Consider the following 16,216-nt stretch of genomic DNA (forward strand, 5'->3'; position numbering starts at 1 on the left):
GAAACCCTTTTAAGACTTATGTCAGCCGAGAATATCCATTACATTAAATGTCTCGATAAATTCCTTCGTCAAGTACTGAAGATTAAACGCAAAAAATATATAAGTGTATTGAACTCCAGTCACTTTTTCCTACGGACCACCTACGTGGTGCATGGAGCGGAGGATCTGTAGTTCGATGCCCAGTCGCGTCATACATACAATACGTTCACACACACACACACACACACACACACACACACACTAACACACACACACATATACAGGTCGCTATATACGTGTAATAATCTTTGTGTACATCAATTGCTTGATAACGATGTTCGAACCTACACCGAAACGTCGCTCCTTACTGTAATAAAGAAGTTGTTCTTCCATATACTAGTATCTTATCCTTACTACGTTTAAGGATAGGCTGATGTAGAAGATATGGCGAGTGGAATGATGCGATTGGTGTATTGAATATATATTCTGGGGTATTTAATACAAACAATGTTGCATTTGGCCACCTCATTTACAACGACAGTTATGGAACACTTGACGTGAATAGCCAATCAGCATTTAGCAAAAACCCGTAATGCTCAGTGCGCATTTTCTGACAATATTCCCTCCTATACCAGTGCCCCTATGGGTAATATTCTTTTGTTTTCTGTCAATGTGATGTTGCAACTTCTAGTCAAAATGCAAAAGGCATTTCTATATTCCCTCAGTCCAAAATCCGAACACACCAATCTCTCTCCCGCCTCCATTTAACATTTATAAAATATACGGGGGGAAATTACATCCCGGTGCCTTCAGTGTGTCATTAACCTGCGGAGTTGAATAGACGGAGCCCAGCTCAGGAATAACTCTCACCTCGCCTTTTACCGGAAGTGAATAACGTCCCTTATTCGTAGAATCCACGTGCTTGTGTTTTGACAAATTCGCGAGAAGATCGTCTCGTCTTTACACACAGAAAATGGTTATCCGAAAGAGAAAGGTATGTGTTCACTCTAGCACTGGCTACAAGATGTAACACTCACCAACGCATCTTTCTTACGTTATGAAACAACGCACTGTAGGTCTGTAGATTCAGTGTCGAATTCCTAAGTGACGAATATTGGGACAGCTTTCGAACTTTAATCGTGAAAAATGGCCCTTGATCACGCTTCTAATTGATACATATACATGTACCCATTATTTGGATCTTTAAATGTATTATATATGCTGTTTATTTATTGAAACATTCTAATTGTGAAAGATTTTATTGACTAAATAATAATTAAACCTTACATTACACAATACCAGTCGTTACTCAATATTGCATGTAGGATTCTCAATGATTTCAGTATGAAAGCGGAACGGCCACTGCCTACATGTCCAGGAACAAGGCAATCAAGAAATTACAGCTCAGCCTGCCTGACTTCAGGTGAATATGGACTTCATTAGACTATTTAGACAGATGCTTGTCCTGGAATACTGTTACACGACATAGCATTACACACAGATGACATCGTTATCGTGTCAGCTTGCTGACGGGGTTACCACCCTTTGGTCATTAGGTTTAGAAGGCCACTGGTTCATATCCCATCGCAGGAAATGTTATGTTTGCTACATGTTGATATAGCAGCGCTAACCTCTTTGGTTGTGGATGAACCTGATGAAGCATCCGGTCTAGTATAAAAAAAAAGTCTGTGGATCGAATCCAGGCGTTGGACTCAATTTTATTTTTTTTGTCCGCTGCGTGATGGTCATTGTTAGTGTTATATATCCTAGGTTCCTACTGGTAGATATGCTCCTCAAACTATGGCAGCTCTAGTTCACTGCTGTAAACCAGTTTATTTGTAGACTTGGTGTAGGGCTGTTTAATGCCATGAACATTGTATCCTTGCATGCCCCGTTTTTGACATTGCTGATATTTTGTGATATGAGTAAATCAGAACTTAAATTGGTGTTCATATCGCAAGGTGATGTCTTCAACAATACATTTCAGCTGTATTCCGATAAAACAATCATCCTCAATGAAAGGCGTTATCTCTATTGCCCTGTCTGTAAAGTTCTGCTGTTTTCAAACACTTCTATTGTATTTGTTGACGTTCATCTTCTGATGAAGACAGGGCCTCACATGAGCAAGTTTACCATGAAGCGCTTCGCATATCATGGAATTTGCTCACATGAGGCACTGTTTGTATCATCTGATGAACGTCAACAAATAGAACTTCAATCCTGAAGTGAAGGAAGGTAACTCAGTGATACATAGCAGTGCATACCGGAAATATGTTTTGTTTCAGGTTAGCTGTAGATTATAATTTATATCATTATTACCATTATAAAATCCAAAGAAATAAACTTATTTCCATTTTTTCTCAATATAGCAACCTGCTTGCACATATATTTTATATTCCAAGGTTCACTGGTAGAAAAAATGAATAAATAAATAAACCCTAGCTAAAACACCCAGTAACCATGGTAACCCCTGATGATGACAGATGATATTCATGTCTTTCCAGACGCTTGTGTATCCTAAAGGGCATCTACCCCCATGAACCCAAACACAAGAAGAAGGCCAATAAAGGAAGCACTGCGCCCAAAACATTCTACTTTGTCAAGGACATCCAGTTCCTGTCACATGAGCCCATCCTGGCCAAGTTCAGGGAGACAAAGGTGAGTGTTGGATCACATGAGTAGAAGGTCACTGTGCCTGGTTCGTCTAATAGTCACCACCTCTGTGGTCTTGTGGTAGAGCATGGGTGGCCCAGCCATCTAACGCGCCGCGATTCGCTGTGCAGAGTTGCGTCCCTTGGACACGCCAGAAACCTATGATTGTGGGTTCAAATCTCGGTTCGCCCCAATTATGTTTCTAGGTTTGTCAGCACCATACCCGTGCTCGTGGGTTTCACCAAAGTGGTAAACATCTGAGACCTGCATCATTTGGGGCTTTCCTCCCACATTAAGCTGACACGCTGCGATATAACTGGAATACTGTTAAAAGCGGTGTTAAACCAAACTCACTCACTCACTCTTGTGGTAGAGCATCTGCCTGGAGAGTAAAGGTCTGTGGTTCAACCCTGACCCCTGTCATACCAAAAGACCTTAGAATATGGTACTTGTTGTTCCCCTGCCTGGAGCTCTGTATTAAGGGGATAAAACAAGGACTAATTGGTACACTGTGTCTGATTGGGTTTTCTCCATGCTAAACTGTGGTGTCTCAGTGGGCTAGCACAAGCAGCCACACATCTCTGTAATAGTGCAATCATCTCAAACCCGAACATTAGGCCTGTTTCACATCGCCTCCCCTCGTGTACACGGACTATGCAGCATTCTGTTTTCAAGACAGATGAGGATTCCTGGCTGAGATGTCCTCAGCAACCTATACTTGTCATAAGAGGCGACCTAATGGAATATTTCTGAGTGCGGCACAAATCCTTAAACAGACAAGAGGAATCTGTTTCCAAATTTACAGAATAACAGGCAATGGGGAAATATCTTATAAGACAACTGTAGTTGACATGATCTGTCCAAGTATTTGGCCTCCTCTGTTCAAGTATTAGGCCTCATCTTTCAAGTATTTGGCCTCATCTTTCAAGTATTTGGCCTCATCTTTCAAGTATTTGGCCTCATCTTTCAAGTATTTGGCCTCATCTTTCAAGTATTTGGCCTCATCTGTTCAAGTATTTGACATGATTATCATGATGATCTTTTGACTTTCCCCCCACATTAAGGGAGGTGGGGTAGTCATGTGGTGAAAGCGTTCACTCATGACGCCGAAGTCCTGGGGCCATACCCAACATAGCTGCAATGTGTAAAGCTGAATATTGCTTTATTATTGCAAAAAGCGCTGTAAAATCTTACACCCTCATTCCTCCAACATAAAGACATGGTGTGATATATATGAAATATTGTTCATATTCATTCGGCCTGTGAAAACCTGGGGTAGAATAGATCTTCAGCAACAAATGCTCGCCGTAAAAGGCGACTATGCTTCTCGTAAGAGGCGACTAACAGGATTGGGTGGAGAGACTTGTTGACTTGGTTGATGCATGTCATCGATCCCAATTGGATGGATGAATGCTCATGATGTCAATCGTTGGATTGTCAGATCCAGACCCGATTATTTACAGACCGCGGTCATATAGCTGGAATATTGCTGAGTGCTGTGTTAAACAACAAACAAACAAAATGACAAACATCATATTCACTCACTCACTCACTCTCACTCACTCAAAGTGGTCCATGTTCAGACTGTCTAAATTCTATATCAATACAAGTCACAGACTCAACAAAACAAAGCAAGTCTGACACTTTGTATTTTTTCCAGCACTTCGTGAAAAGATTAAAAAAAGCTATTGAAAAGAAAAATTCAAATGCAGTTCGTCGTATCCGAGCCAACAGACCAAAATACAAGCTGGATCATGTTGTTAAAGAAAGGTATGTATTACCTCAATACACTTCAGACGAGAACATCAACGATATTACTATAATAATACAATACATATCTTCGTAGTGAGGTCGCCATGGATACACACCTGTTTGACGAGATGGTGTATGTTGCAGATACCCAACATTTGTGGATGCGCTGCGGGACACGGACGACTGTCTGTCCATGTGCTCTCTCTTCGCAACCTTTCCCAAGTCATCGAAGACACACGTTGAGTTTATACAGCTCTGCCGTAGACTCACAGGTAACCATAGTAACAAGGCAGTACAAGGTGAAAAGGGCTGTTCCACGAAGCAGTGTTGGGGCTATAAATATTGTAACTCCCAATTCTTTACTGTCATTCCCTGTGTGATGAGACGCAGGTAACCATAGCAACATGACCAGGGCTCCGTTTCACACATCAGTGTTAGCTCTATATAACTATCGTTACTCCTTACAGTAGTCGTAGCAGTAAATTGCTTTGTTGAATTGAGATCTCACTTTGCCATTACAAGCTGACACAAGCTGGTTGGCTTTGAGGGGTCATGTAGCCTAGTGGTTAAAGCGTTAGCTCGTCACCCTGAAGACCCGATTCCCAACATGGGTACAATGTGTGAAGCCCATTTCTGGGGTCCCCCTCCGTGATATTGCTGGAATATTGCTAAAACCATACTCACTCACTCACTGAGGTTTGGGGGCAGAGGGGTAGCCTAGTGGTTAAAGTGTTCACTCATCATGCCAAAGGGACAGGTTCGATTCCCAACATGGGTACAATGTGTGATGTCCATTTCTTGTGTCCCCTGTTGTGATATTTCTGGAATATTGCTATAAGCTGCGTAAACCATACTCACTCACTCACTCACTCACTGTAAGGTATGATGTCACAATTTTTCATGTTTTTATTGTAAAATTGTTCTCTGTCCTCAGTTTTAAATATTTCATAGACGTTTATTAAGAATCTTGAATGAAAATATCATTGGTGTGACCTGGAGTGGAACTAGACACTCTATTGCATTATGATATGTCTTGCGATAATAAGGTAGTGTTATGTTGCGTAGTCATGGTAATGGCTGACACTTCAGATTTTCAGCAGCCATCATCAATAACCGAATACGTCAGTGTTAAGAACATGACTAAGATGTGTGTTGTTTTTGTTTCAGTGGAGTTCATGCACTTCGTGATTGCGTCCAAGTCCCTCAGGAAGGTTCGTTGTTTGTGGTCTCAGGGGTCATATAATAGCAGAAGTGAATACAGAAATGTATCGCAGTATTGCAAAGTGATGTTTTCTGCTTTGTTTAAAGTAAAATCCTTGTATCGGGCAGATGTACAATGTACAATGCCAAACTATTTCAATGTTTCTTAGGGTACATATAGAATAATCCTGTCAAACACTGTCAAGCATCTCATACCAGTGCATGGACCGCCTCCGTGTACTAGTGATAGAGCGTCTGCCCGGAGAGCGGAAGGTCCTGGGTTCGACGTCAAAAGACGGTACTTGTTACCCTGTCTGGCGCTTGGCATTAAGGGGCTAAAACAAGGACTGGTCGGCTCGGAGTCAGTATACTGTGTCTGAGTGGGGTATTCATGTTAAACTGCGGCGTGGTATCTCAGTGAGCTAGCACTATAAATCGGCATCAGTCCGGGCTAGTACAAGCGAACAGACACAGACACACACTATAAAATAGAAAACTACAGACACCAATATGATACAGACGTGAGGAATAACATCGTTCCATCTCAGATTTGTTCGTATCTTGAGTTAGAGTTGAATATCACATACCAAGGCTTAGAAGAAGCGAGTGTAGTCCCAATGGATAACCATGATTCCTCTTAGCTTACAAATAATGCCTTCATATTTCACCACGTTAGCTACACTGAGTATTGGGTTACCACTAGTTGCCATCAGATTATGTTGTGGTCAGTGTATTCCTGAAGACATGTGATGTTATTCCACAGGTGTTCATCTCTATCAAGGGAATCTACTACCAGGCGGAGTTCCAGGGCCAGACAATCACATGGGTCACTCCCCACAGAGTGGGCTTCCAGGTAAGGCTGGTACACCCCTTCCATAACGTCCCAACATGTCAGTCAATCATGTGGGTCACTCCCCACAGAGTGGGCTCCAGGTAAGGCTGGTACTACCCCTGCCACAACGTCCATCATGGCAGACTACCACGTGGGTCACCTCCCACAGAGTGGGGTTTCAGGGAAGGCTGGTACACCCCTGCCACAACGTCCATCATGGCAGACAATCACGTGGGTCACCCCCCACAGAGTGGGCTTCCAGGTAAGGCTGGTACACCCCTGCCACAACGTCCACCATGGCAGACAATCACGTGGGTCCCCCCCCACAGAGTGGGCTTCCAGGTAAGGCTGGTACACCCCTGCCACAATGTCCAACATGGCAGACAAGTTTTACACGTCTGTAAAAATAGACGACAGCTGATCTGGGAAAACACGGCTGTTAATAATTGTACTAGCAAATAATTCCTCCCAAAGTAGACAATGAACCGAAATACATAATATTAATGTAATTAGTACTTTATTTCAGTCGACAATGCTATTCTAGTAACATAAATTGTCACAAGTAACAAAAGTCTAGCACAGTTTCCACTAATATACAATTCCACGACTAGTGCTATGACTTGTACTTATTAATAGTTATTTTATGAAAGATAATTTCCAATGCTTTTGGCTACCAACAATATTGTCTTGACTTCTTGATTTTACCACTGGCTACCTGGAAAGAAATGCTTGTAGCCATATGGCTACTTGGTAAAAACTTAAACTTTGAGGCCTGATGTTTTTGCATAATGGAGGTATAAAGGTAAAAACCAGTGTATACACTTTACAGGAATCTTGTGTGTGGTTTATACAGTGTAAACACCATTTTTTAAGTTTATACCTCCATAACCACAAAACATATTGAAGTCAATTCCGAAGTGAAGGTCTGTTCTCAGTGTATCACGTGGCTGATTGTGTGTCATCGTGAACAGATGGTGTTGAGCATTGCTTTTGCCGTCGACCACTGGTTTGCGAGACCAAGAAAAGATTATTTTCAGGCCACCATGATATAACTGGAGTTTTGGTGACTTGGGCTTAAAATGTTATTCACTCACTTCTAATACATTGTGTTTTATTATTTTTAGGGTCAAGTGCCAGATGTTGACTTCAAAATCATGCAGATATTCGTGGAGTTCTACACGACTTTGTTGGGATTTATCAACTACAAGTTATACAGCTCTCTCAACATTCACTATCCTCCACAGGTTGGTGTGCCTTAGGTCCTAGTAACTCTCTTACAGATAGGATTGTCATGGCTGGTTTCTGAGTTAACACTGTCAGATATTACCGCTGTACTGTGATATATATTGCAATATTACCCATAAGGGCATGGCTACAAGTGAAATATTTGCAGTAATTCTCACTGACCGTTAAAACAATTGTTCCTATTTTTTCATTGGTTGAATTAAGTACCTTGCCAAGGCTTGGAACTTAAGAAGTAAATTAACTCTGGTGGCTTGTCCTCTGAATACATGTACTACAGAAGTTTAGCACATGACTATGAAAGTCCAGTTTCCAATCTTGTAGCACCACCAGTTGCTATTATGAGTTATGTCCCTTCTTTGCCCCTCCTACTGACCAATGAAATTCCACCTCTCATATCACTTGCATTTGCTTCAAACAAAATGGCGGTGCCCATTGAAGACGATCTGATCGATGATCAAGATTTATATTGTAATAAAACTTGTCTTACTTTGCAAAATACATGAGATTATGTGAGCACCTTGATTAAAACATGAAAAGATTTGTAAAATATCTGTCGACGCCCCTTTGATGGTACATATCCTTTGCAAATCCTGCGATCGACAGAAATCTGCACTTTGACATTCATGTTGTTTCAGGAACTGGTTGTCGATTTCGTGACATGATTTTGATTTGACCTTGCATAGACTCCATAATTTTAGCCTAGTACAGCAAAGGTGGAAACTGGACCTTTTTTTCCCCTTGCCTCGGGAAGATGCACACATGAATGCGAGGCTCAGGCAGGATGAAGAAGAACGTCACTGGCATCGGCAAGATTTGTAGTCATCATTGTTAGCAACACCTGATGATCAAGCACACTAATAATAAGGGTAGTGCTAAATGATGACAGGTCCCATGCCCCGGATGTAGCCAATCCAGTACTCTGTCTCACTGTGTGTGTGTGTGTTTGTTTCAGCTGGCGCTGGAAGGGGAGAAGAATGAAGACGACACAAAAGGGAAGTGCCTGGAGTCAGAGCAGCGGGAAGAGGTGAGGCATGCTGGGATATTGCTTACTATAGCATTAACTCGAGCGTGAAGATCTGGTTAGAAATGGTCTACACCACACTTTGTTCGTCCCCCTGTGAGGATCTGGGTTAGAACCGGTCTCCTGCAACCTATGGTTGTCATTAGATAGGACTAGTGTTTCAGGTGGTCAGTTTCACTGACTTGGCTGATGTATGTCATCGTATCCCAAGTGCGTCAATCAATGCTCATGTCAGTCTCTGGATTGTTTGGTCCAGACTCGATTATTTATAGATCACCTTCAAATAGATGGAATATTGCTGAGTTCATTAATTAACAAACAAACACACAAACTAACACTCATGAAATATTGAATGACAAAAAAAGATGGAATACCTTTCACATCGCTGTTTATTTACACACAAATTAATATCATAAACACCCGTGAAGATCCGGGGTAGAATACGAATAGCAACCCATGCTTGTTGTAAGAGGCAACGAGATCGGGTTGTCAGTCTCACTGGCTTGGTTGATGCCTGTCATAGTATCCAATTGCATAGATCGATGCTTATGATATCAGCCACTTGATTGTCTGGTCCAGGCTTGATTATCAACCGACTGCTGTCTAATGACTGGTATATTGCTTAGTGCGGCGTTAAACAACAAACAAACAAATAATATGATATAGGCAGCACATGAAATACAAGCGTCTATCAGTTCTATATTTACCGTCTCAAATCTGGACATACATCGATAAAATATTTTCATTTCTGATTTGTCGCCAGATTAATATCTGACATTTCCCATAATGCACTTTCAGCGTCTGGCAGCGTTCACTCAATCACTGCAGACTATCGGGAGTCCAGACCTGGACGACCACCTGATCGATGACTTCCCCACAGCAGTCGTGAGTACACTAGCCAGCCAGGTCACAAAGAGAGTCCTCATATTCCAGGTTTAGTTTGCTTTAAATTAAATGAAGGGTTTGGGGACGGAGTTGCAGTCCTACACTGCCAGTATTGGGTGGTTGAAGGTTCGAATCCCATATTAGCCCTAGTTTAGGGCCATGGTTTGTCAGTACCATACTTTGGTTTCAAATGTCACGACCAAAGTTATCCTTGTTTTGCCCATGCCCTTGGGTTTCACCGAACTGATAAATGGCACACATGATCAGAATCTGGATGTTTCAACCATTTCTTATCTAATAAGAGAATTTATTGATGTCAACTTCTTTATTATGAGGGTTATGACATTATGTGCTCCTCATAATAAAGAAGTTGACATCCATAAATTCTCTTCCTTATGTGTATCACTTCTAAATGCCTTTCAAAGACTTGATTTGTTATCTAGACAATGTATCAAATAAATTTATATATGGGGCTCCGAAAGAATAAGATCAATTTCGGCTTCACCCCACTTTACTTCACTGAAGCCCACCAAACTATGTCCCTGGACCATGTCAATAGCAAATCTCACTCATTCAATCTGTTTGGGTTGGCTTCTGTGTGACTGTGGCATTAAACAACACTGACTCCCTCACTGTTCCAGTCGGACGACCCGGACATGGTGGAGAAGGCCCAGGTTGAGGCAGAGAACATGAAGAGGCTCCAGAGTCTGTTTAAGGGCTGCAAGTTCTTCCTCAACAGAGAGGTGCCAAGGGAGACGCTCACATTCATTATAAGGTAGATCCACAGTGATTTATAATGAGTAAAAGTGAATGTATTCAATCCCATTCTTTTTTTCATAAATACCCTGTAACCGACTGCCACCAGTTCGAATATAATGATGCCAATATAGATGTCCAATAAAAAACGCAGTTATTTACAGGCGGCCGGCATATAGCCAACTGTGAGTTTATACTTCTTTGATAACAAAAAGTGTTAAAATACATATATACCAAAACAGGCCGAATTGAATTCCTACACAGAGTTATGGGAATTGAAGAGCCGCATAAACAAGAGGTCACCTGGCTGATAGCTGGGATAATGATGAGTGCAGCATTGAATGACAACCAATTCTGGGCATAATTAGAATCAGGACTCGGAATGAGCTGAACAAAATTCACAATTTTGGATAGTTTTTTAACAATATTTATTTGAAATATTGGTTGTTATTGTGTTGATATGTTAAGGAGATTCTTGTTTTAGGTGTTTTGGAGGCGAGGTGTCGTGGTTCAGTTCAGTCGCTGTTGGTGCTACTTACCAAGAGACTGATGAGACGATCACGCACCAGGTGGTTGACAGACCTAAGATGGACAACCAGTACTTGTCTCGGTAAGACCAGGAGTAAACTGCTGTCTTTATGCTCATACTATGTATGTGCCCATAACTTAAAAAGCAATATTTCTGGAGCCCAGTTGTCTCCCATGCCAGAATTCACTCTGCAGAGTTGCCTCCCTTAGGTGTGCCAGTAACCTATGATCATAGGTTTGAATCTTGGTTTACCCTGATTTGGTTTCTTGGTTTATTAGAAACATACCTTCGTTTGTACACCAGACTGGTAAGTGTCCATGCCTTCCACGTCAAGTAGACACGCCATGATACGTGAAAAACTGTTCAAAGCGGCATATGTCCAAACTGACTGTATATCTGTTTCTGCTATAGTTGTTGCAAATAATTGTTTGGGAGTTAAACTGTGTAATTATACGAATGTGTTCATGTACTCCATACATATACGTGCTACCATATGTAGTCTAGAAATTGCTGGAATATTGCTAAAAGTGGCATAAAACAATGCTCACTCACTCACTCAGGCTCGGTGACTTGGTTAACGTGGTATCATTGTATCCTGATGTCATAGGGCATTGTTCATAATATCAGCCACGTCCTTGTCTGATCCACACATTTACAGGCCCGTGAAGATACGGGGTAGAATAGGTTCACACACATCGTATCCTTCCCCAGGTACTACATCAGGTTAATGTTCACACACATCGTATCCTTCCCCAGGTACTACATCAGGTTAATGTTCACACACATCGTATCCTTCCCCAGGTACTACATCAGGTTAATGTTCACACACATCGTATCCTTCCCCAGGTACTACATCAGGTTAATGTTCACACACATCGTATCCTTCCCCAGGTACTACATCAGGTTAATGTTCACTCACATCGTATTCTTCTCCAGGTACTACATCCAGCCCCAGTGGTTGTTCGACAGTGTGAATGCACGCATGCTGCTCCCCGTTGAGGACTACTTTATTGGCGAAGTGTTACCACCTCATCTCTCGCCATTTGTGGATGAAGACGAAGGGGACTATGTTCCACCAGAAAAACAGAAGATCCTTGACAAACAGAAGGGAGTTGATTCAGGTAGGTGGTGTGGATTTCCTACAGTTTTTGTGACAGCTACTTAAGGTAGGCCTGCATGAAAGTGTATATGTTTGCTGTGTTTCCTGCTGACTGAAGCACTGCATGCATGGCAAAGACATAGTTAGGGTTGCTGGTCACAATATTGAAGCCATCTTCCTGAGGCAAGGGAGTCCAGATTCCACCCTTGTCGAACTAGGCTGCAATTATGGAGTTATTTTTTTGCTGAACTAACATGCATAGTCAAATCAAATTCACGTAACGAAATCGACTTCCGGTTCGTAAACTGCCGTGCAGATTTCGGTCGATTGCAGGATTTGCAGGATTTGCAAAGCATGTGTACTGCCAACTGGGCGTCAACAGATATTTTCCAAATCTTTTCATGTTTTTAGTCAATGTGCTCACGTGATTTGATGCACTTTGCAAAGTAAGACTCATCACAACAAGGATTTTGATTATCGATCAGATCATCTTGACAGGGCGCTGCCATTTTGTTTGAAGCAAATGCAGGTTATATGAGAGATGGAATCTGATTGGTCAATAGGATGGACATAGCAGGGACATAAATCATAATAGCCACTGGAGGCGCTACGGTCGAGCCCATAAATTCCAGCCTAGTTTGGCAAGGGTGGAAACTGGACTTTCATAGTGAATTTATTATCCCAACATGGCTCTTAAGCATCATTTTCAGTATGATTACCTGAGCTTACAGGGCTGTACTAAACACAGGTTTCCTACAGGGGAATTAAGTCACAGACTTCATGACAACTTTTGGGCAGTTGGTTAGCCTGATGGTTAAAGCGTTTGCTCAAAGGCCAGGATTTGATTCCCTGCATGGGTACAGTTTGTGAAGCCCATTTCTGGTGTCCCCTGCCGTGATATTGCTGGAATATTGCTAACTGATCGTGCTCATGACAACCTTAAGTATCGGTAATATAATAAAATATCAAGACCAATGTCATGCTATAATACTGATAGTGCCATGGTAATCATTAACTTAAGCTCATTTTGATCAATATGCATTTGGTTGGAAGAGACATGTGGACATTTACATTGAAGGAGATCAGTGATAACTATCAGATAATATTCAGACCTAGCCCATTAACAACAAAGCTCTGAATCTAATTGTGCACATTTGGCCAGATATCCAGTAAAACATCTTTCCGTGTGTCCAGGTGTTGGGGATGAGTCAGAAGAAGAGGAAGATGAAGACGAGGAGGACGACGAGGAGGAAGAAGGAGAAGAAAGTGATGAAGAGGAAGAAGGTGAGGATAATGAAGAAGAAGAAGGCGAGGACAATGAAGACGAAGAAGAAGAAGCAGATGATGATGAAGAGTCTGGGGAGGAAGACGATGGAGAGGAGGAGGAGGAAGAAGGTGAGGTCATTCAAGACTGAACATGGTAAAGTGGGGTGCATATGGCATACCACGTAATATTCAGATCAAATGCCTTAAATCAATCATTAATTTATTGTATGTTTTAATTTAATTCCCATCATACAATAATTACACAATGGACATGATGGAAGTAACTGTTGCATGGTGTGTTCATATCCGCCTTTAGGGTGATTGGAACAGGGCTTCAACTACCTCATGAAAGCCAGTTGATTGCAACTGTTGAGGACATCTTGTCCTCATGTTTCTTGAAATTACGATGCAAATGACTAAATTATCAATTTCTTCAATTTCTTTTTTTGTATGTGGAGTAGACATGATAGTCTATTGATAATCATTCTGATTTGTGCATGGTTGCCATTAGCTACAAACATTTTGTCCACAGTAGTTGTTCAACACAATACAAACAGAGGTCTCCTTGTTTCAGAGAGTCGGAGCCAGGCCAAGAAGAGGAAGAAGTCTGAACCGGAGGTGAAGGTTGGTACTGATTGTACTATGACACGAGTGACACTCATCCGGTTACCAGTTTATCTCTTAACAATAAACAGATAAAAAGTCCCCTTTGGGATGCTGTGCTTGGACATGGTTGTGAAATACGGTTGTCTGGAAAGATTCCATTACTTGCATGGCACTGTGTCTCACTCTGTCAGAAGAGAGAACCCTTGTTCTGTAGGCCCCAAGCACTCTATGAGGTAACCGATGGTGAGACTGGGTTAATTGTATGTCATCTCCGTCCGATAGTTCTCATTCATTCATTGACTACTTTGCCTGACTGAAACTCCGGTATTTAATGGCAAACCTGACATGGCTGAATTGTTATGGACTTTGGAATAAAACAAGATTCACCCACCCGGGATGTAGCTGGGACCATTTCAAGTCCAGGGGACAGGCAGTGATAATGTTGTGGGGTGCACGACATAAACAATTGGTCTCAGGTTGGTGTGTGTGGCATGCTGATTCCCAAGTCTTTACTTAAGCCTATTTTGGATGGGGATTTCGATGTTAGAGAGGTGAAAGTCAGGCATTGACACACTGAACTTTGAGTGTATTTCTTGCCAGAACAGAAATGTCAATAATCTGTAACATGCAATCTACAGTCTTTATGAATTTAGTTATCCCATCCATTCCAAATTTGTAGACCCGTGAAGATTCCGGGGTAGAATAGGTCTTCAGCAACCCATGCTTGCCCTAAAAGGTGACTATGCTTGTCGTAAAAGGCGACTAACAGGATCGGTAGGTCAGGCTCGCTGACTTGATTGATGCATGTCATTGATCCCAATTGCGTGGATCAATGCTCATGATGTCAATCACTGGATTGTCTGGTCTAGACTCCATTATTAACAGACCGCCGTCATATAGCTGGAATATTGCTGAGTGCGGCGTTTAACAACAAACCAACCAATGATGCATGTCATTGTATTACAATTGCTTGGATCGATACTTATGATATTAATCACTGGATTGTCTGGTCCAGACTCGATTATTAACAGACCGCCGTCATATAGCTGGAACATTGCTGAGTGCGGCGTTAAACAACCAACCAAATTTGTAAGCATATAGTTTTCCATCTGGTAAAACCCTGACTCACTCACTCACTCGGTTGACTGTGTTTTTTAGAAAGCCAAATCGATGTCGGTGCAGCGGGGCCGTGTGGAGGACGTGGACGTCAACGCAAAGCTGGTGAGACAGGAGGCTGAGGAGCGCCGCCTGGCGGAGATGATGATCCCGAAGAAGAAGAAGCGGCTGTACCAGAAGATCATGTACAAGCGCAAGAAGCAGAAGCAGGAGGTGTGTAGGGGCCGGAGGCTGTACGAGGGGTCAATGTAGGGATCGGAGTCTGTTGAAGGGGTCCATGTAGGGACCGGAGTCTGTAGGAGGGGTCCATGTAGGGACCAGAGTCTGTAGGAGGGGTCCATGTAGGGACCGGAGTCTGTAGGAGGGGTCCATGGAGGGACCGGAGTCTGTAGGAGGGGTCCATGTAGGGACCGGAGTCTGTAGGAGGGGTCCATGTAGGGACCGGAGTCTGTAGGAGGGGTCCATGTAGGGACCGGAGTCTGTAGGAGGGGTCCATGTAGGGGTCGGAGTCTGTAGGAGGGGTCCATGGAGGGACTGGAGTCTGTAGGAGGGGTCCATGTAGGGAGAGGAGTCTAGTCAACACTCCACTCATCCACTGTTTTTGTTTCAGACTCGTGTGCTCCAGGAGAAGAGGGAGAAGATTGAGAAGGCAGCAAAGCAGGAAAAGAAGAAGAAGAAGAAGACACCATGAAGCAGCTACACACGGATTATACACTCTCTCTGGAAATACAAACATGGGATTGGAAGGAAAATGACCCTTCCCGAGCTGGTAACTGGAATATCTCCCCACTACCTGGTCAATAATAGATTAAGTGTCTCCTATGAAATAACAGAAGATGACAATGTTGCTGATACAAGGAGATGTGAACTGTGTATCCTTGCAGTGCACAGGTGAATCCTGTCAGGCTTGCATACAGGAAGGATGGGATCGAGTGTCTGTTGTTGTCATGCCTTGTACTGGATTACCAACTCAGTACAGGGAGTGGAACTAAAGACCAGTGTGTTTAAACATGTTAAGGTAATTATTTCTGAACTTTCAGTTATTGCATAGTAAATGCAATTGAAATGTCCAAGTCAACAGGACAGTGCTGGTATGTCACTGATAGACTTATGGATGATACCCTCTGTGTATATAACAATGTACAATATTGAATAAAGGTGAGATATTGTGCTTCTGTCTTGGAAACTAGTTTCTTTACTTTTCCACAGAAGGACTAAGTGTCCATTAGGCGTTCAATAGTATGCATTGTGTTTCTGTCTTGGAAACTAGTTCCTTAA

General features: G+C 42.3%; 1 protein-coding gene across 1 annotated transcript; it reads left to right on the forward strand.

Moving 5' to 3' along the window:
- Positions 1–867: 867 nt before the first annotated feature.
- On the forward strand, positions 868–16,109 carry LOC139456107 (pescadillo-like). The gene is made up of 17 exons (XM_071237638.1): positions 868–973; positions 1,323–1,402; positions 2,484–2,637; positions 4,292–4,401; positions 4,528–4,655; positions 5,551–5,594; positions 6,347–6,436; positions 7,540–7,659; positions 8,613–8,684; positions 9,480–9,566; positions 10,208–10,341; positions 10,807–10,932; positions 11,788–11,972; positions 13,145–13,345; positions 13,791–13,840; positions 14,981–15,151; positions 15,549–16,109. Exons 1-17 carry the CDS (start codon positions 953–955, stop codon positions 15,627–15,629), a joined length of 1,854 nt encoding a protein of 617 aa, XP_071093739.1. The 5' UTR covers positions 868–952; the 3' UTR covers positions 15,630–16,109.
- The last annotated feature ends 107 nt before the right edge of the window (positions 16,110–16,216 follow it).

This window comes from Haliotis cracherodii, unplaced genomic scaffold, assembly GCF_022045235.1.
Source record: "Haliotis cracherodii isolate W230 unplaced genomic scaffold, xgHalCrac1.p SCAF_11, whole genome shotgun sequence".
NCBI lineage: Eukaryota > Metazoa > Mollusca > Gastropoda > Lepetellida > Haliotidae > Haliotis > Haliotis cracherodii.

Bases quoted from the DNA above. Each gene is read 5' to 3' on its own strand.
- LOC139456107 (XM_071237638.1), top strand. From the start codon at position 953: ATGGTTATCCGAAAGAGAAAG. The intron at 10,933-11,787 runs GTAAGACCAGGA...ATTCTTCTCCAG, and splicing joins GACAACCAGTACTTGTCTCG to GTACTACATCCAGCCCCAGT. The intron at 11,973-13,144 runs GTAGGTGGTGTG...CCGTGTGTCCAG, and splicing joins ACAGAAGGGAGTTGATTCAG to GTGTTGGGGATGAGTCAGAA.